General features: G+C 47.8%; 1 protein-coding gene across 1 annotated transcript in view; it reads left to right on the plus strand.

Moving 5' to 3' along the window:
- Window positions 1–107: 107 nt before the first annotated feature.
- WDR4 (WD repeat domain 4) overlaps window positions 108–22,496 on the plus strand; it is a gene marked incomplete at its 5' end in the record, with an annotated part of 204,981 nt that continues 182,592 nt past the window's right edge. Inside the window, 2 exons of the mRNA XM_063954481.1 lie at window positions 108–254; window positions 13,533–13,689. Of these exons, the coding sequence (XP_063810551.1) occupies window positions 108–254; window positions 13,533–13,689 (304 nt within the window). The remainder of the gene's footprint in view (window positions 255–13,532; window positions 13,690–22,496) is intronic.

A 22,496-nucleotide genomic window follows, 5' to 3' on the forward strand; every position in this document is an offset into this window, starting at 1 on the left:
TTATACCCAAGGCTAAGAGTTAACCCTGTGGATCCCATGGACCTTGAAGAAATTCCTCTTATACCTGCCATATAGCGTGCGCTGTGTGTAATATCCTCTCCCTGCAGGCTGGACTCTTCCACCGGGACAACGGAGACTGACAGAATACTCGCCGCCGCGTTCTCCCCCTCAGGGGAATACTTCTCTTATACCGATGATCGCAAGAGGATTGTCCTGTTCAGAACTGACCCGGTGTGGGAGAGAATCAGTGTGAGGTGAGATGGCTCCGACACCATTGTGTGCTGTGTGTAGTGTCATGTGATGGGGATGGCTCCGACACCATTGTGTGCTGTGTGTAGTGTCATGTGATGGGGATGGCTCCGACACCATTGTGTACTGTGTGTAGTGTCATGTGATGGGGATGGCTCTGACACCATTGTGTACTGTGTGTAGTGTCATGTGATGGGGATGGCTCTGACACCATTGTGTGCTGTGTGTAGTGTCATGTGATGGCTCCGACACCATTGTGTGCTGTGTGTAGTGTCATGTGATGGGGATGGCTCTGACACCATTGTGTACTGTGTGTGTATTGTCATGTGATGGGGATGGCTCCGACACCATTGTGTGCTGTGTGTAGTGTCATGTGATGGCTCCGACACCATTGTGTGCTGTGTGTAGTGTCATGTGATGGGGATGGCTCCGACACCATTGTGTGCTGTGTGTAGTGTCATGTGATGGGGATGACTCTGACACCATTGTGTGCTGTGTGTAGTGTCATGTGATGGCTCCGACACCATTGTGTGCTGTGTGTAGTGTCATGTGATGGCGATGGCTCTGACACCATTGTGTACTGTGTGTGTATTGTCATGTGATGGGGATGGCTCCGACACCATTGTGGACTGTGTGTAGTGTCATGTGATGGGGATGGCTCTGACACCATTGTGTACTGTGTGTGTATTGTCATGTGATGGGGATGGCTCCGACACCATTGTGTACTGTGTGTAGTGTCATGTGATGGGGATGGCTCTGACACCATTGTGTACTGTGTGTGTATTGTCATGTGATGGGGATGGCTCCGACACCATTGTGTACTGTGTGTAGTGTCATGTGATGGGGATGGCTCTGACACCATTGTGTACTGTGTGTAGTGTCATGTGATGGGGATGGCTCTGACACCATTGTGTACTGTGTGTGTATTGTCATGTGATGGGGATGGCTCCGACACCATTGTGTACTGTGTGTAGTGTCATGTGATGGGGATGGCTCTGACACCATTGTGTACTGTGTGTGTATTGTCATGTGATGGGGATGGCTCCGACACCATTGTGTACTGTGTGTAGTGTCATGTGATGGGGATGGCTCTGACACCATTGTGTACTGTGTGTAGTGTCATGTGATGGGGATGGCTCTGACACCATTGTGTGCTGTGTGTAGTGTCATGTGATGGGGATGGCTCCGACACCATTGTGTACTGTGTGTAGTGTCATGTGATGGGGATGGCTCCGACACCATTGTGTACTGTGTGTGTATTGTCATGTGATGGGGATGACTCTGGCACCATTGTGTGCTGTCCGTGTATTGTCATGTGATGGGGATGGCTCTGACACCATTGTGTACTGTGTGTGTATTGTCATGTGATGGGGATGACTCTGGCACCATTGTGTACTGTGTGTGTATTGTCATGTGATGGGGATGGCTCTGACACCATTGTGTACTGTGTGTGTATTGTCATGTGATGGGGATGACTCTGGCACCGTTGTGTACTGTGTGTGTATTGTCATGTGATGGGGATGGCTCCGACACCATTGTGTACTGTGTGTATTGTCATGTGATGGGGATGGCTCTGACACCATTGTGTGCTGTGTGTGTATTGTCATGTGATGGGGATGGCTCCGACATCATTGTGTACTGTGTGTATTGTCATGTGATGGGGATGGCTCTGACACCATTGTGTACTGTGTGTATTGTCATGTGATGGGGATGGCTCCGACACCATTGTGTGCTGTGTGTGTATTGTCATGTGATGGGGATGGCTCTGACACCATTGTGTGCTGTGTGTATTACCATGTGATGGGATGGCTCTGACACCATTGTGTGCAGTGTGTATTGTCATGTGATGGGGATGGCTCTGACACCATTGTGTACTGTGTGTAGTGTCATGTGATGGGGATGGCTCTGACACCATTGTGTGCTGTGTGTGTATTGTCATGTGATGAGGATGGCTCTGACACCATTGTGTGCTGTGTGTGTGTATTGTCATGTGATGGGGATGGCTCTGACACCATTGTGTACTGTGTGTAGTGTCATGTGATGGGGATGGCTCTGACACCATTGTGTACTGTGTGTGTATTGTCATGTGATGGGGATGGCTCTGACACCATTGTGTGCTGTGTGTGTAGTGTCATGTGATGGGGATGGCTCTGACACCATTGTGTACTGTGTGTAGTGTCATGTGATGGGAATGGCTCTGACACCATTGTGTACTGTGTGTAGTGTCATGGGATGGGGTGGCTCTGACACCATTGTGTACTGTGTGTGTATTGTCATGTGATGGGGATGGCTCTGACACCATTGTGTGCTGTGTATGTATTGTCATGTGATGGCTCTGACACCATTGTGTACTGTGTGTAGTGTCATATGATGGGAATGGCTCTTACACATTGTGTGCTGTGTGTATTGTCATGTGATGGCTCTGACACCATTGTGTGCTGTGTGTATTGTCATGTGATGGCTCTGACACCATTGTGTACTGTGTGTATTGTCATGTGATGGCTCTGACACCATTGTGTACTGTGTGTAGTGTCATGTGATGGGGATGGCTCTGACACCATTGTGTGCTGTGTGTAGTGTCATGTGATGGGGAGGGCTCTGACACCATTGTGTGCTGTGTGTAGTGTCATGTGATGGGGATGGCTCTGACACCATTGTGTGCTGTGTGTATTGTCATGTGATGGCTCTGACACCATTGTGTGCTGTGTGTATTGTCATGTGATGGCTCTGACACCATTGTGTGCTGTGTGTATTGTCATGTGATAGCTCTGACACCATTGTGTGCTGTGTGTATTGTCATGTGATGGCTCTGACACCATTGTGTGCTGTGTGTATTGTCATGTGATGGCTCTGACACCATTGTGTGCTGTGTGTATTGTCATGTGATGGCTCTGACACCATTGTGTTCTGTGTGTATTGTCATGTGATGGCTCTGACACCATTGTGTGCTGTGTGTATTGTCATGTGATAGCTCTGACACCATTGTGTGCTGTGTGTAGTGTCATGTGATGGCTCTGACACCATTGTGTGCTGTGTGTGTATTGTCATGTGATGGCTCTGACACCATTGTGTTCTGTGTGTATTGTCATGTGATGGCTCTGACACCATTGTGTGCTGTGTGTATTGTCATGTGATGGCTCTGACACCATTGTGTGCTGTGTGTAGTGTCATGTGATGGCTCTGACACCATTGTGTGCTGTGTGTGTATTGTCATGTGATGGCTCTGACACCATTGTGTGCTGTGTGTGTAGTGTCATGTGATGGGGATGGCTCTGACACCATTGTGTGCTGTGTGTATTGTCATGTGATGGCTCTGACACCATTGTGTGCTGTGTGTAGTGTCATGTGATGGGGATGGCTCTGACACCATTGTGTGCTGTGTGTGTAGTGTCATGTGATGGGGATGGCTCTGACACCATTGTGTGCTGTGTGTAGTGTCATGTGATGGCTCTGACACCATTGTGTGCTGTGTGTAGTGTCATGTGATGGGGATGGCTCTGACACCATTGTGTGCTGTGTGTGTAGTGTCATGTGATGGGGATGGCTCTGATACCATTGTGTGCTGTGTATATTGTCATGTGATGGCTCTGACACCATTGTGTGCTGTGTGTAGTGTCATGTGATGGGGATGGCTCTGACACCATTGTGTGCTGTGTGTGTAGTGTCATGTGATGGGGATGGCTCTGACACCATTGTGTGCTGTGTGTATTGTCATGTGATGGGGATGGCTGTGACACCATTGTGTGCTGTGTGTGTATTGTCATGTGATGGGGATGGCTCTGACACCATTGTGTGCTGTGTGTATTGTCATGTGATGGGGATGGCTGTGACACCATTGTGTGCTGTGTGTGTATTGTCATGTGATGGGGATGGCTCTGACACCATTGTGTGCTGTGTGTGTTACCATGTGATGGGGATGGCTGTGACACCATTGTGTGCTGTGTGTATTGTCATGTGATGGCTCTGACACCATTGTGTGCTGTGTGTAGTGTCATGTGATGGGGATGGCTGTGACACCATTGTGTGCTGTGTGTAGTGTCATGTGAAGGGGATGGCTGTGAAACCATTGTGTGCTGTGTGTAGTGTCATGTGATGGCTCTGACACCATTGTGTGCTGTGTGTATTGTCATGTGATGGGGATGGCTGTGACACCATTGTGTGCTGTGTGTGTATTGTCATGTGATGGGGATGGCTCTGACACCATTGTGTGCTGTGTGTGTTACCATGTGATGGGGATGGCTGTGACACCATTGTGTGCTGTGTGTATTGTCATGTGATGGCTCTGACACCATTGTGTGCTGTGTGTAGTGTCATGTGATGGGGATGGCTGTGACACCATTGTGTGCTGTGTGTAGTGTCATGTGAAGGGGATGGCTGTGAAACCATTGTGTGCTGTGTGTAGTGTCATGTGATGGCTCTGACACCATTGTGTGCTGTGTGTATTGTCATGTGATGGCTCTGACACCATTGTGTGCTGTGTGTGTATTGTCATGTGATGTGTGCTGTGTGATGGGACATCTCCAACATATGGCAGCTGTGGATATATATATCGGAAGACGGAACAAGGATTTGTGTATATATCGGGAGAGGGAGCATGGCTTTGGATATATATATCGGGAGAGGGAGTACGGCTTTGTATATACAGTACTGTGCAAAAGTTTTAGGCAGGTGTGGAAAAAATGCTGAAATCTAAGAAAGCTTTTAAAAATATAAGTGTTAATAGTTAATTTGATAAATTAGCAAAGTGAATGAACAGAAGAGAAATCTAAATTCAATATTTGGTGTGACCGCCTTTTGCGTTCTAAACGGCATCAGTTTTTCTAGGTACACTTGCACACATTTTTTGAAGGAACTCGGCCAAACATCTTGGAGAACTAACTATATATATATATATATATATATATATATATATATATATATATTTTTTTTTATATATGTCTCGGGACTGTGATTTCCTTCGGATGATTGTCGAGTATCAATTGACAATCACCCATAAGAAATCACGAGTGTGGTATGCAAGGTCGGCAGTAACTAGGTCGACCTCTATTGGTCGACAGGGTCTCTAGTTCGACAGATCAAAAGGTCATCATGAGTTTGTTTTTTTTGGTGGTGTTTTCTCCGTCAAGTGACCGGGAACCCCTATTAGTGCACCGTGTCCCTTCACATGGCTCGCCTCCGTTACCGCTGCGCTCTGCACGGGTTACTATTCCCAATCGTAGTCCACATGGATCGTAAAGCATGAAAAAGGTCAAAAATAGAAAAAAATTGTGAAAAACTCATGTCGACCTTTTGACCTGTCGACCTAGGGATCGGATCCCGATATCACAGTTCCTGTGAAATGAGATCACGGCAGAAAACAATAGGCCAGCTCAACTTTTCCGCACAGTGGAGATGCTCTGCCTGCAGACTGATGAAACCCTCTCCCAGGCAAGATGCAACGAGTTTGCAAACTTCTTTGCAGATAAAATATCCACCATCCGGGCTGGAATCTCCACAGTGCCATCAAAGGAGTGCCAAACTACAAAGCCTGCCAATATAAGCCACCTGCCTTCATGGACCAGCTTTGACCCAGTGGATGTAAAGGACACTGCTGAAATTGCTCGGATTTTGCGTCCCACCACCTGTGATCTGGACCCCGCCTCAACCAAGCTTCTAATAGGTTGTATGGATATAATTGGTCCTGTCTTTGCAAAAATTGTTCAATGCTCTCTGCAGACAGGCATTTTTCCTGGACCCCTAAAGGAAGCAATTGTTAGACCGCTTCTTAAAAAACCTAATTTAGATCCCGACTGCATGACCAACTACAGACCGATATCAAACCTTCCTTTCCTATTGAGAAAGTGGTTGTAAATCAACTGGAAACCCCCCCTGACAACCCATGATATTTATGATCCATTCCAATCAGGATTCAGGAGAAGACATAGCACTGAAACAGCCCTGGTGTGTGTGTTACATGATCTTCTGATTGCAAGAGACAGCGGTGACTGTTCAATATTAATCCTTCTGGATCTCTCGGCAGCATTTGATACCGTGGACCATGGGCTTCTGATTGAGCGACTGATACATTTCTGTGGTCTGGATGGCACAGTCCTAAGCTGGTTCAAATCATTTCTCACAGGCAGGTCACAGAGAGAATCGTCTGGAGTATACTCATCACCACCAGTGCCACTGCCATGTGGTGTCCCACAAGGTTCTATACATTCCCCCATGCTTTTTGCAGTGTACATGCTCCCGCTGGGTGAAATAATCAGGCGCCATGGCCTGGTCTACCACTGCTATGCAGATGATACACAACTGTACTTGTCCTTTGCTTCAGGCACTGATAACCCAATAGCAACCCTAAGTGGCTGTCTACTTGAGCTCCAGGAGTGGATGAGCGCCAGTTGGCTGCGAATGAACCCAGATAAAACAGAGGTCCTTATGATAGGACTGCAACATCAAAGGAGAAGACTGCAGCATAGCCAACCAACTGGACTTACACTCAGGATTCAGAATTACAGACCACTGATCGTGTGCGGAATCTTGGCGTTGTCCTGGATGGTGGCTTGACACTTAAACATCAGATATCAGCCACAATCAAATCTTAATTCTTTCACCTGAGGAACATAGCCAGAATCAAGCACTTAATTCCCTCAGAGGATCTGCCTAAAGTCATAAATGCATTTGTATCATCTCGTTTAGACTACTGTAATGCCCTCTACCTTGGTCTCCCAGCAAAAGAATTGCAACGCTTACAGCTGCCAGGTTGTTACCCAACCAGCCCAGTTCTAGCCACATAACACCCATCCTCTACTCCCTTCACTGGCTGCCTGTAAGATGGCGAATCATCTTCAAGATTGGCTTACTGAACTTCAAAGCATTACATGACCAGGGCCCAAGGTACCTGAAACAGCTTCTGACCCCATACTGCCCCACTCCATTACTGCGATCTGTAGATGAAGGACTTTTAGCAGTACCTAGAATCTCCCGTAATTCATCTGGGGGTCGAGCTTTTAGTCATGCGGCTCCGACTCTATGGAACTCACTTCCCCGCACAGTGCGAGAGGCTCCACCTATAGAATCCTTCAAAAGTAGACTCAAGACTTTCCTGTTTACTCAGCGTTTCCATAATGTCCCTTTTAGTATCTTCATGCTTCTGTATTTTATGAAAATGTACTTCATTGTTTTCTGTACTATATTATGCTATGTATCTGTTAAGCGCCTTGAGTCCTATTGGAGAAAGAGCGCTATATAAATAACATTATTATTATTATTATTATTATTATTATTATGGATCTTCTGTGGACATAGGCTTGCTAAAATCCTTCTCTTGTCTCTTCATGTAATCCCAGACAGACTTGACGCTGAGATCAGGGCTCTGTGGGGACCATATCATCGCTTCCAGGACTCCTTGTTCTTGTTTACACTGAAGATAGTTCATAATGACATTGGCTGTATGCTTGGGTTTTTTTTTCCTTCTGCAGAATAAATTTGGAGCCAATCAGAAGCTTCCCTGATGGTATTACACGATGGATAAGAACCTGCCTGTATTTCTCAGCATTAAAGGACAAAGAAATGGGTAACGTTGAGGACCGTAGACGCAGTGGTCGGCCAGGGAAACTTAGGTTATCACATAAAAGACGCATCATGCTACTTCCCTATGAATTCGGATGAGGTTCAGCAGTGTCATCAGCTCAGAACTGGCAGAGACCAGTGGGACCCAGGTCCGCCCATCTACTGTTTGGAGAAGTCTGGCCAGAAGTGGTCTTCATGGAAGAATTGCTGCTAAACAGCCATACCTTCCACGTGGCAACAAGGCCAAGTGACTCAACTATGCACAAAAACATAGGTACTGGGGGCAGAAACATGGCGGCAAGTGCTCTGGACTGATGAGGCAATACGTAGAATATCTGGCTGTAACAGGAGGCAGTGTGTTCACTGAGGGGCTGGAGAGCGGTACAATAATGAGTGTCTGCAGGTGACAGTGACGCAGGGTGGAGGTTCCATGCACGTTTGGGGCATTTCAGCAGATGGAGTTGGGAATTTGGTCCTGATTAATGGTGTCCTCAATGCTGAGAAATACAGGCAGGTACTTATCCATCATGTAATACCATCAGGGAGGCGTCTGATTGGCTCCAGACTTATTCTGCTGTAGCACAACGACCCCAAACATAAAGCCAATGTCATTAAGAACTATCTCCAGCATAAAGAAGAACAAGGAGTCCTGGAAGTGATGGTATGGTCTCCGCAGAGCTCTGATCTCAACATCATCGAGTCTGTCTGGGATTACATGAAGAGACAGAAGGATTTGAGTAAGCCTACTAGCAGGACTCTGCAATTTATATTGTATGGCCTGCAGTACCTCTGGGCTGCCAGAGGTGCTGCCATTGTGTTTCTGGCCTGCAGTACCTCTGGGCTGCCAGATGTGCTGCTATTGTGTTCCTGGCCTGCAATACCTCTGGTCTGCCAGAGGTGCTGCCATTGTGTTTCTGGCCTGCAGTACCTCTGGGCTGCCAGAGGTGCTGCCATTGTGTTTCTGGCCTGCAGTACCTCTGGGCTGCCAGAGGTGCTGCCATTGTGTTTCTGGCCTGCAGTACCTCTGGGCTGCCAGAGGTGCTGCTATTGTGTTCCTGGCCTGCAGTACCTCTGGGCTGCCAGAGGTGTTGCTATTGTGTTCCTGGCCTGCAATACATCTGGGCAGCCAGAGGTGCTGATGTCTGAGAATAGTCCTGGGCTGGCTGGTCTAATCAGCTGGAACATGCTGCCTTCCTAATAACATTTCCAGCTGCAGCACATTGTTCTTAGGGGCCTGTCCTTGTGTGCTGCAGTGATTGGCCTTGTGTTGTAAAAGTGAGTTAGCCCTGAGCCTCAGGGCCGGTTATAGCTTGTGTTAGCTTTGGTTAGCTTTTAGCCAGTTTGGAACCTGATCCTTTGCCTGTATCCAGCTTCAAACCTGATTCCTGAATTTCCTGCTCTGTCTCCAGCCTGCATTTGTATCAAAGACTCCTGTACCGGTACCACGGTCTGTTAGAGTACACCTTGGTGCAAGACCACGCTTCAGCCAAACCTGCAAACCTGGTCTGTTTAATTCCCTATCTTTCTGCAGCAGGGTACATAGGGTTTCCACAGGGAAACATCGGGGTGTAGTGGGTGGATCAGGAATCCGGGCATCAAACAGTTAAAGCTTTAGCTGTCCCAAGATGCCCTGCTTCACTCCTCTATAACCCCGCCTCCAGGCACAGCACCTCAGTTTTGGGTTGGTGCCTGCAGGATAGCAGGTGCACTGCACAGTGGTGTGCTGGTGCAGCCCTAAAACCTTTTTATTTTTGTGACACTTTTACATTTTTCTTCAGGGCTGACAGCGCTACAACTCCATCACCCCCACACTGGTGCCGCATTCGCCCGGGTACTTGCTGCGCGGACATCCGCGGCTCTGGCACCACCGTGGTTTTGGACCCAGGACTGGGTGGGCAAGTAAGGGGATTCCCCTTGCGGGATCCGCTGTTAAATCGCGATCCGCTGCGGTCTGGTGAAGCGGACCGTGGCTCGAGTGTGGACACTGTCTTTAAGCAGGGACCCCACTAGACCACCAGGGCATAAGGGCACAGGTCCAGGTGTTTTAACACCTAGTTTAATTAGGCCCATAGTACCTTGGGTTGAAGTCCAGCATAGAGGAGGCGGCACTTTGACTTGTAGCCCCTCCCCTGGTTCTTGGAGCCATCTACAGCAGATTTCCCACCCTGGAGCTGCCTCACTTTCCCCCTTCCCTCACAGAGATCGGGCGGCCATCTTACAGCATAGCAGCAGCAGGTCTCCGGGATTGCTGGGCAATGTCTCCCTGTAAAACACCTGAACAGGACAGGTTTTTACATCACTAATTATCCTACCTCTCATAAGGCTGTGTAGCTGATATAAGTGTTATCTGCAGTTATATTGTACACGTTTCTGCATCATCCTACCTGCCTCAGGGCTGTGTAGTTGGTATACGGGTCCATTGCAGTATTATTGTGTAATTTTCTGCATTGTGTGTGACTGTGTGTGCCTTTTCTACTGTCTGGTTTCACTTTCAGTGTATCTCAGATATCTATCACTGTTATTTCATACCCTGGGCTGCGGTGCTGTTTGGGTTATAACTCACAGAATATATCTATATAAGAATAATATATCTGTGTTTCTCTGACGTCCTAGTGGATGCTGGGTACTCCGTAAGGACCATGGGGAATAGACGGGCTCCGCAGGAGACTGGGCACTCTTAAAAGAAAGATTAGGTACTATATCTGGTGTGCACTGGCTCCTCCCTCTATGCCCCTCCTCCAGACCTCAGTTAGAATCTGTGCCCGGCCAGAGCTGGATGCACCTAGTGGGCTCTCCTGAGTTCACTATAAAGAAAGTATTTGTTAGGTTTTTTTTTTCAGTGAGATCTGCTGGCAACAGACTCACTGCTACGTGGGACTTAGGGGAGAGAAGCAAACCTACCTGCTTGCAGCTAGCTTGTGCTTCTAAGGCTACTGGACACCATTAGCTCCAGAGGGATCGAACACAGGCCCAGTCCTCGGTCGTCCGGTCCCGGAGCCGCACCGCCGTCCCCCTTGCAGAGCCAGAAGACGGAAGAACCAGGAGAAAATCGGCGGCTGAAGACTCCGGTCTTCAATAAGGTAGCGCACAGCACTGCAGCTGTGCACAATGGCTCCCACAGCAAACCACACGCTCCGGTCACTGGTGGGTGCAGGACGCTGGGGGGGGGGCGCCCTGGGCTGCAATATGTATACCTTTTTGGCAAAATGCACATAATACAGTTATAAACTGTATATGTGCCTAATCCCCCGCCATAAATATTATTAAAAAAGCGGGAGAAGCCCGCCGCTGAAGGGGCGGGGCTATCTTCCTCAGCACAGCCAGCGCCATTTTCTCTTCACAGCTCCGCTGGAAGGACGCTCCCCAGGCTCTCCCCTGCAGTATACACTACGAGAAGGGTAAAAAAGAGAGGGGGGGGCACATAAATTTAGGTGCAAAAGGTGATATAAGCAGCTATTGGGGGAAAATTCACTTTGTGTTAGTGTAAATCCCTGTGTTATATAGCGCTCTGGTGTGTGCTGGCATACTCTCTCTCTGTCTCCCCAAAGGACTTTGTGGGGTCCTGTCCTCAGTCAGAGCATTTCCTATGTGTGTGTGCGGTGTGTCGGTACGGCTGTGTCGACATGTTTGATGAGGACGCTTACGTGGAGGCGGAGCAGGAGCCGATAAGTGTGATGTCGTAATATTATTGTGTCATTTTCTGCATTGTGTGTGACTGTGTGTGCCTTTTCTACTGTCTGGTTTCACTTTCAGTGTATCTCAGATATCTATCACTGTTCTTTCATACCCTGGGCTGCGGTGCTGTTTGGGTTATAACTCACAGAATATATCTATATAAGAATAATATATCTGTGTTTCAGTCACATAATACCCTGTACTAATTGCATTGCATTTATTGTACTGTGTACGGCCACCTTGTTTGCTAATATGCCTTACAGAAAGGGGCACAAACAGGCTCCTGTGTTCCGCTCATGCAGAGTGTGTTTAGCCGGTGTATCTGAGGAGGACATGTTACATGATGGTCTCTGTGCTATATGTTACACTGCCCGCAGTCAGTCTGCCCTTCAAGCAGATGCTGGCCAGATTGATTAGAATGGTAATTGCACAAGCCTACACTTTAGCTGGTCTTCCAGTTCCAGCTTCGATTTCTGCCCATTCTACTTTGCCTGTAGGTCCTTCTTGGGAGGCACGCAGTGGGGTGTCCGCCGAACAATTGTAAAAGGCGGCTACATGGTCTTCAGTGAACGCGTTTCTTAGGTTTTATGCCTATGACACATTCGCCTCCCAGGATACTTCCTTTGGACGCCAGATTCTCTGAACCGCTCAGGCGCGTCTCCTCCCTTGAAGTACTGCTTTGGGTCATCCCCAATGTTTCCCTGTGGAAACCCTATGTACCCTGCTGCAGAAAAGAAGAGTTACGGTAGACTTACCTTTGTTAACTCTCTTTCTACGAAGTACATAGGGTCCACAGGGCACCCCCGCCCCCCTCCGACGCACCTGGCCTCTCGGTTTGTATGGCATTGGCTGCTGGTTCCTTCTCCTGTCGGTGAGAATGTGTTCTTATGTGTCTAACATCTTTCTTCTCTTCTTCCTGCTTTATGCATTGGACTGATTAGCAAAACTTAGCTACCAGTGCCTGGAGGTGGGGTTATAGAGGAGGCTCCTGATGCATCCTGGGACAGCTAAAGCTTTCACTGTTTGGTGCCCGTATTCCTGATCCACCCACTACACCCCGATGTTTCCCTGTAGACCCTATGTACTTCGCAGAAAGAGAGTTAGCAAAGGTAAGTCTCCCCTTACTCTTCTTTTCTGTACATTTGTAAATTACCACTGTTACATTCTGTTGGACTCTCTATTCATACCTCCCAACTTTACAATATCTGGAAGTGGGACTCCATGTGCGGCGGTGTCTAACCCGGCCACCGAAAAGGGGAGTGGCTACATAAACGGGCGTGCCTCTGCTAAAAGGGGCGTGGTCTCGAGGCGGTGCTCGTCGCTATGGGGGTGTGGCTAGTACCTCTGTCTCCATGAATAGACGCTGTGTGCGCATACGCACAGCGTCTATTCACCACCGCTCTGCAGCGAGTGCAGGAGCCTCCCAACTGTCCCCCCCCCCACCGCGGGACACTGCTGGCCGCGGGTGGGACAGTCCCCCAAAAAATGGGACTGTCACAAGAAAATCGGGACAGTTGGGAGGTATGTCTTTATTTCATATCAACATCCTGGTCTTCTGTTCTAGCTCAGCACTTACCCTGTCATTCAGTGCAGGTGAGTCCTGACACCTACATCCACATCCCTGCCGAGTTCCGTCATAATCTGTGTGCGAGTGTACCTAGGAGAATTCATGCTGTACTGAAGGGAAAGGGCGTCACGCCAAATATTAATGTGATTTAGATTTATCTTCTGTTCAGTCACTTTGCATTTTGTTAATTGATAAAAATAAACTGTGAAGAGTTTAAAAAAACATTTCCACACCTGCCTAAATCTTTTGCACAGTACTGTATATATCGGGAGAGGGAACACTGATTGGGATGTATTTCGGGAGCGGTGAGCAATGTTTTTTTATTTCTAGATGGAGATGTAACTTGTACTGAGAGCATTTTATACAAATTAGGAAAACTCGTAATAACGTTATTTAGAAGTATTTGTGTTACATGAGATAGACGGCCTGGGGCATGGGAGTGATTCTGCGCCATCTAATATCGCAGTCTGGATATGTCTGTGCGCAGGTTTGTGACTCGGCGCTGTACATCTCTCACCTTCTCCGCCTGTGGAACCCGTATCCTGGTAGCTGATAAATCTGGAGATGTTTTCTCTTACTCGGTCACCAGTGTCCAGGAGGAAGGTCACCTAGAGCTGGGACATCTGTCAATGTTACTCCATCTGGTAGGTGACCTAGGACTACATAAAGTGACAATGAGACGTCTAAGGTTTCTCCCCACATCCCGCTATCCCCTTATTTATATACATACTGCCTTCCTGATCCCTATTTTCTCATACGTCCTAGAGGATGCTGGGGATGCTTCAAGAACCATGGGGTATAGACGGGATCCGCAGGAGACATGGGCACTTTAAGACTTTCCAAGGGTGTGAACTGGCTCCTCCCTCTATGCCCTACTCCAGACTCCAGTTTAGAATCTGTGCCCAGGCAGACTGGATGCACACTGAGGAGCTCTCCTGAGTTTCTCTGAAAAGACTTATGTTAGGTTTATTATTTTCAGGGAGCACTGCTGGCAACAGGCTCCCTGCATCGTGGGACTGAGGGGAGGGAAGTCAGACCTACTTCTGTGAGTCTCAAGGCTCTGCTTCTTTGGCTACTGGACACCATTAGCTCCAGAGGGTCTGATCGCTAGGTACGCCTAGATGCTCGTTCCCGGAGCCGCGCCGTCATCCCCCTTGCAGAGCCAGAAGACGGGTGAGTAGAAGAAGATCAGAAGACTTCAGTGACGGCTTTGAGGCACCGCACAGCGGCCGCGCTGCGCGCCATGCTCCCACACACATAGGGACAGTAGGGTGCAGGGCGCAGGGGAGGGGGGCAGCATATAAATCCTCAACAGAGACTGGCAAATTAATATATAAGTTCCCAGGCACTAGATTTAACCCCCGCCAGTATAAATATATGTAAGAAATAGCGGGGCTGAAGCGCGCCATTAAGGGGGCGGGGCTTACCCCTCACAGCTCATTTCAGCGCCATTTACTCCTCACAGAGACGCTGGTCCTTCCAAAACACTGCTGTACAGATCACAGTGAAAAATGAGGGGGGGGGGGGGCACAGTTGTTTGGTGCAATATAAGTTAAAAATAAAAAAGCACATTATGTAATCACCGCCGACTCCTAATGGTACTTGGTACATGTGAATAAGTCTCAACATGTCAGTAGATGTATGTTCTTCCCAAGAGAAAACTATATGGGAGACACAGACGTGTGGTGGTGACCCTGTCGGCACCAACATTATCTGACTGGGTGGATATTGGCATGATAATGTGATGCATATCAGAAAGGGCTATACCTATATGTATATATATGTATAGTATGATTATATAGGTCTGTGGCACGCACACAGACGTAGTAATATTTATGGAGGGAGTCATATTCATAGAATTGATTTCTCTCAGACCCCTCGGGATCACAAAAATGTTATTTTGCCCACTTACTACTCCCTGAGATCGACACGAATACTGTTTCTTATGTCGACCATGATGTTTCCTGACTAGATCCACAAAATCGGCATTCAGTACATGTTTCATACACATTAAGAATGTATTATCGTCGCTAGGGACCCTGCTGTTCCTGTCAAAAGGGATATTTATATATGAGTTATATCTCCCGCCAGCTCAGACGCCGCTGCCCGGTTTCCGGCCGTGTCTCCAGGTCACTCAGGAAGTGACACACCGCCGGTCCGCCCAGCACGCGCGCTGCAGCTATGGCAATAATCACCATGGTTACATATCAACAATTAGTGTGATTGCATCAGAGGAAGTATATAACTTCCATATAATCGTGTTATATTCAATATTAATTAGCAGCATCATAATAATAAAGTGCAACGTGTAAACTAACTGGACAAACATAAAAACGGTGTCATAAAAACAAATGATAAGTGCAAAAAAGATATGCTGCAAATAATGGAACAATTACAACCCAGCATCTTGTTACAATAATAAATGGAGTGGTACTACTTATCTCAAACACATATTATAATGCTAGATAATATTATATCAAACTCATATATATCAAACAATCGTAGTAACCTCGGATCTAGCATGAGATACTGATGGGGTTACCAGAAACATCTCAGATTAAGAGATTCGTTCAATCCCTTGGGGTGTATCGTATTGAATCTGTGAATCCATCTGGATTCCAGTTGAAGCAACTTTTTTGACCTATCCCCTCCCCTTAACGATTTGGGAATATGGTCGATGATTTTATAACGTAACGTTGCTATACTGTGTTTAAGTTTTGCGTAATGCCAGGCAACCGGTTCACTGTCCCCAGTTTTGATTGCTTCCCTAATGGCATAACGATGTTGTGCCATCCGTGTTTTAAAGGCGCAGTCTGTCTTCCCAACATAAACTAATCCACAAGGACAGTACAAGAGATACACTATGAATTTGGATTGGCAGGACAAAGGATATAATATGGAATATGATTTCCCAGTATGTGCATGTCTGAATTTATCTCCTGGAGTAAGATAGCTGCATGTGGTACAACCACTGCACCTATAGCCGCCTGGTTTCCTACTCAACAAGTGTCATTTGGGTTGCTCAAACTCAGATATGTCCGTTTTCACCACATAGTCCCTGATATTCCGGTTACTTGCATAGCTGACCAATAATTTAGATCCAAATGCCTCACCAAGACCTTTATCTGAAGACACAATAGGCCAGTATTGTCTAACCTGTCTGGACAATGTGTACCTTTGCTGCTAAATTGAGTGGCCCATGGAAATCTATTTTGAAGTTGCTTTTTATCTTTGGGTCTAAGCAATTCATCACGGGTACATTGTTAGCTAGTAATAATTCCCCTACCGGGTACCCTCGTTCCACAAACTTTTTAGTCATGTTATTCAACTCCGTATCTCTTATACCTGGGTTATTATTAATACGACACACCCGCAGGTATTGGGAGTATGGGAGACTGTTGATGGTAGGTCTAGGGTGAAAGCTGTCAAATTTAAGGAGATTATTTCTGTCTCTTGGTGTGACATACAATGACGTACTAATGATACCACCCCTAATGGAGATTTTACATCTAAGTAGTTGATATTACTAGTGTCCATAACAGATGTAAATGTGACCGGGCTGGACGATAAATTATTAGTCTCAATGATGTTCTCTAGCTGAGACTGTGCCCCTGTCCAAAAAATTAGTATGTTCTCTATATACCTTAAATAAAGACCTAGATGACATGCTACAGCACCATCTTGCAGCATCTTTATGATGCTGCTAATTAATATTGAATATAACACGATTATATGGAAGTTATATACTTCCTCTGATGCAATCACACTAATTGTTTATATGTAACCATGGTGACCTGGAGACCTGGTGACGACGGGGCGCAGACCTCGAAACGTTGATGTCTACAATAAAGTCACTGCACTTTACTTGTTAATTTGAAGACTCTGAGTGCCACCCATTTGTTGTTCTATATATATATATATATATATATAGATAGATAGATAGATATTTGTGTGTGTATAGGTGTATTTAAAGGTGTGTGTATATATATATATATATATATGTGTGTATATATATATATATATATATATATATATAAAAAATTTTTTATAATGAATGCTGAGGTAAAGTTATTCCTTCTCATGTGCTGAGCGGCCGTGACAAGATGTTTTCAAATCCTCAAGAGGATTCCGAGTGTTTATTTTCCCCCCGCCGTGGATAGAATAAAGTGAGAGTCATCCCCTGTTCTGCACGGGGCCCTGTCACAAAGGATCGTATGTAGGAAGATATGTGATACTCTAATTATGTGTCCGCATGTACGTTGATTATACTGGCATTACATGCGCATGGGGGAGTAGTTGTATGCAGGGTACTCCTGAAGTTGAGTCATATCTATAACATTGCAGCAGACTGTCGTGTGACCACAAGGGATATAGGACTCTTGGGTTCTCGGGCCAATTCCATGGCGGTCTCGACTAGGAGGGCGTTGTGGATTCACCAATGGAATGCTGAGGCTAACTCCGAGAAGAACTGGAGTATCTTCCCTATGAAGGTGAAACCTGGTTTGGGAATGGCTTTGTTAAGTTGATCTCGGCAGATACCACTGGTAAGTCTACCTTCTTGCCCTATGTTCCCTCACAACGGTTGGTGACGCATTATTGTAGGATGCAGTCATTTCGACCGAATAGATACGGATTTCCCTTTCTTTGCAGGTAGAGGAAGGTGAAAAGGTAAGAGGTCAGCAGCCTTTTCAAGTTCGCAGACGCAGAATGCATCCTCTGTTTCTGCCATGTCCACCGCATGACGCTGGGTCTATCTTGCGGGAGCCCACACCGGTGGGACCACGTATAATACTCTTCAGTCAGTCCTGGTACGGACATGGACCAGTGAGTTTAAGAACATACTGTGGTTTCCAGACGTTTCCCCGCACCGATTTTTTCAAATAGACCTTACCGATTCTCCTCTGGATGGGGAGGTAGTATGCGACGCCATACAAGAGTTGTGTCAGGATCAGGTCATTGTCCTGCTGTCCAAGTCACACAAAAAAAAAAAGAAGAAGCTGTTATTCAAGCTTTCTCTGACGTCCTAGTGGATGCTGGGAACTCCGTAAGGACCATGGGGAATAGCGGCTCCGCAGGAGACTGGGCACATCTAAAGAAAGCTTTAGGACTACCTGGTGTGCACTGGCTCCTCCCCCTATGACCCTCCTCCAAGCCTCAGTTAGATTTTTGTGCCCGGCCGAGAAGGGTGCACACTAGGGGCTCTCCTGAGCTTCTTAGAAAAAGTTAGTTTTAGGTTTTTTATTTTCAGTGAGACCTGCTGGCAACAGGCTCACTGCATCGAGGGACTAAGGGGAGAAGAAGCGAACCTGCCTGCTTGCAGCCAGCTTGGGCTTCTTGGCTACTGGACACCATTAGCTCCAGAGGGACCGAACACAGGCCCAGCCTCGGAGCTCGGTCCCAGAGCCACGCCGCCGGCCCCCTTACAGAGCCAGAAGCAAGAAGAGGTCCGGAAAATCGGCGGCAGAAGACATCAGTCTTCATCAAGGTAGCGCACAGCACTGCAGCTGTGCGCCATTGCTCCTCATGCACACCTCACACTGCGGTCACTGATGGGTGCAGGGCGCTGGGGGGGGGGCGCCCTGAGCAGCAATATGAACACCTTGGCTGGCAAAAATACATCACATATAACCCCCAGGGCTATATGGATGTACATTAACCCCTGCCAGAATACATAAAAATGCGGGAGAAAAGTCCGCAAAAAAGGGGCGGAGCCTATCTCCTCAGCACACTGGCGCCATTTTTCCCTCACAGCTCCGTTGGAGGGAAGCTCCCTGGCTCTCCCCTGCAGTTAATACACTACAGAAAGGGTTAAAAAGAGAGGGGGGGGGCACAATTTAGGCGCAGTATACAATATATATATATATAGGCAGCTATAAGGGAAAACACTTTTTTATAGGTGCTATCCCTGTGATATATAGCGCCCTGGTGTGTGCTGGCATACTCTCCCTCTGTCTCCCCAAAGGGCTTTGTGGGGTCCTGTCCTCTATCAGAGCATTCCCTGTGTGTGTGCTGTGTGTCGGTACGGCTGTGTCGACAGGTATGTGGAGGATAATGAGGTGGAGGCAAAGCGAATGCCTGTAAATATGTTGTCACCCCCTGCGGGGTCGACACCGGTTTGGTTGAACTTATGGAAGGATTACGTGAAAGTGTCAACTCCTTACATAAAAGGTCGACGACACGGAACAGCCGGCTACTCAGCTTGTGCCTGTTCCAGCGTCTCAAATGTCATGGGGGGCTCTAAAATCGCCCGCTACCTCAGATAACAGACACAGATGTCGACACGGATACTGACTCCAGTGTCGACATCGATGAGACTGGTGTACCCTCCAAATAGGTCCACCCGTTACAGGATTGAGACAATGAAAAATGTATTACACATTTATGATTATACCCCAGGTACCACATAAAAGGGTATTGTGTTTGGTGAGAGAAAACTATTAGTAGTTTTTCCTGCATCTGAGAAATTAAATGAGGTGTGTGAGGAAGAGTGGTCTTCCCCCGGTAAGAAATTGATAATTTCTACAACGGTTATTGGCAGCGTACCCTTTCCCGCCAGAGGATAGGTCACGCGGGGAAACACCCCATAGGGTAGATACAGCGCTTACACGCTTATCAGAAAAGGTGGCACTACCGTCTTCGGGTACGGCCGCCCTGAAGGAACCTGCTGATAGAAAGCAGGAGGTTACCCTAAAAGATATAGTCACACACTCGGGCATTATATTGCGACCAGCCATTGCTTCGGCATGGATGTGCAGTGCTCCCGCTGCGTGGTCAGATTCCCTGTCGGAAAATAACTATGGATAGGGACAATATTTTGCTGAAAATAGAGCATATAAAAGACGTGGTCTTATACATGCGTGATGCACAGAGGGATATTTGCCGGCTGGCATAAAAAATAAGCGCTAGGTCCATTGCCGCCAGACGGGGGTTATGGACTTGGCAATGGTCAGACGATGCCGACTCGAATCGGCACATGGAAGTTGCCCTATAAGGGGGTAAAACTGTTTGGGGATGGTTTTTCAGACCTCGTTTCCACAGCTACTGCTGGGAAATTAATTTTTTTGCCACAGGCTACCCCACAACAAAAGAAAGCACCGTATCATCAAGTACAGTCCTTTCGGCCCCAGAAAAACAAGAGGGCTAGAGGCTCATCCTTTCTGCCGAGAGGCAAAGGTAGAGGAAAAAAGCTGCAACACACAGCTAGTTCCCAAGAGCAGAAGTCCTCCCTGCGTCCGGTAGGTCCACAGCATGGTGCTGGGGCTGCTCAGGCGGACCCGGGTACGGCGGGGGCCCGTCTCAGATATTTCAGCGGACAGTGGGCTCTCTCACATGGATCCCTGGGTCCTTCAAGTAGTATCTCAGGGGTACAGGCTGGAGTTCGAGACGTTCTTCCCCCCGCCGTTTCCTAAAATCTGCCTTACCGGCACCTCCCTCTGCCAGGGAGACGGTGTTGGTGGATATTCAACACTATAATCACAACAAGTGATTGTCAAGGTGCCCCTCCTTCAGCAAGGAAGGGGTTACTATTCCACAGTGGTTGTGGTACCGCAACGGTTCGGTGAGACCCATCTTGAAATTAAAATACTTGAACTTTTATATCAGAAGATTCAAGTTCAAGATGGAATCGCTCAGGGCGCTTATTACGAGCCTGGACGAGGGGGATTACAGGGTCTCCCTGGACATCAAGGATGCGTACCTGCATGTCCCCATTCCCCCCCCCCTCACCAGGAGTACCTCAGATATGTGGTACAGGACTGTCACTATCAGTTCCAGACGCGGCCGTTGGAGTTGTCCACGGCACCGAAGGTCTTTACCTAGGTAATGGCCGAAGTGATGATACTCCTTCGCAAGAAGGAAGTTTTTATTATCCCGTACTTGGACGATCTCCTGATAAAGGCGAGGTCCAAAGAACAGTTGGTAGTGGGGGTAGCACTCTCTCGGGAAGTGCTACAACAGCACGACTGGATTCTCAATATTCCAAAGTCACAGCTGGTCCTGACGACACGTCTTCTGTTCCTGGGAATGTTTCTGAACGCAGACCAGAAAAGAGTGTTTCTTCCAGTGGAAAAAGCCGAGGAGTTGTCATCTCTAGTCAGAGACATCCTAAAACCAGGACAGGTGTCGGTACATCAATGCACACGAGTCCTGGGGAAAATGGTAGCTTCGTACGAAGCATAATTCCATTCGGAAGACTCCACGCAAGGACGTTCCAGTGGGACTAATGGTCCGGGTCCCATGTACAGATACAACAGCGGATAACCCTGTCAGCAAGAAACAGGGTGTCGCTGCTGTGGTGGCTGCAGAGGGCTCATCTACTAGTGGGCCGCAGATTCGGAATACAGGACTGGGTCCTGGTGACCACGGATGCCAGCCTTCGGGGCTGGGGTGCAGTCACACAGGGAAGAAATTTCCAAGGAGATTTCGCTTCACATAAATATTCTGCAGCTAAGGGCCATTTACAATGCCCTAAGCCAAGCAAGGCCCCTGCTTCAGAACCAGCCGGTACTGATCCAATCAGACGACACACGGCGGTCGCCCATGTAAACAAACAGGGCGGCACAAGAAGCAGGATGGCGATGGCAGAAGCCACAAGGATTCTCCGATGGGCGACCTACACCCAGGAGAATGGGGACTTCATCCAGAAGTTTTCCAAATGCGGGTAAACCGTTGGGAATGACCACGGGTGGACATGATGGCGTCCCGCCTCAACAAGAAGTTGAAAAGATATTGCGCCAGGTCAAGGGACCCTCAGGCGATCGCTGGGGACGCTCTAGTGACACCGTGGGTGTACCAGTCGGTTTATGTGTCTCCTCCTCTACCTCTCATACCCAAGGTACTGAGAATAATAAGAAGGCGAGGAGTGAAAACCATACTCGGGGTTCCGGATTGGCCATGAAGAGCTTGGTACCCGGAACTTCAAGAGATGCTGGCAGAGGACCCTTGGCCTCTGCCGCTCAGACAAGACCTGCTGCAGCAGGGACCCTGTCTGTTCCAAGACTTACCGCGGCTGCGTTTGACGGCATGGCGGTAGAACACCGGATCCTAAAGGAAAAGGGTATTCCGAAGGAAGTCATCCCTACCCTGATCATAGCCAGGAAGGATGTCACCGCAAGACATTATCGCCGCGTTTGGCGAAAATTTGTTGCTTGGTGGGAGGCCATGAAGGCCCCGACGGAGGAATTTCAACTATGTCGATTCCTGCACTTTCTGCAAGCAGGGGTGACGTTTGGGCCTCAAATTGGGGTCCATCAAAGTCCAGATTTCGGCTCTGTCGATTTTCTTCCAGAAAGAACTGGCTTCACTGCCTGAAGTTCAGACTTTGGTTAAAGGAGTACTACATATTCAGCCTCCTTTTGTGCCTCCTGTGGCACTTTTTGGATCTCAACGTGGTGTTGGATTTCCTAATGTCGCATTGGTTGAGCCACTTAAAACTATGGAGCTAAAGTATCTC

Source organism: Pseudophryne corroboree, unplaced genomic scaffold (genome assembly GCF_028390025.1).
Source record: "Pseudophryne corroboree isolate aPseCor3 unplaced genomic scaffold, aPseCor3.hap2 scaffold_656, whole genome shotgun sequence".
Taxonomy (NCBI): Eukaryota; Metazoa; Chordata; class Amphibia; order Anura; family Myobatrachidae; genus Pseudophryne; species Pseudophryne corroboree.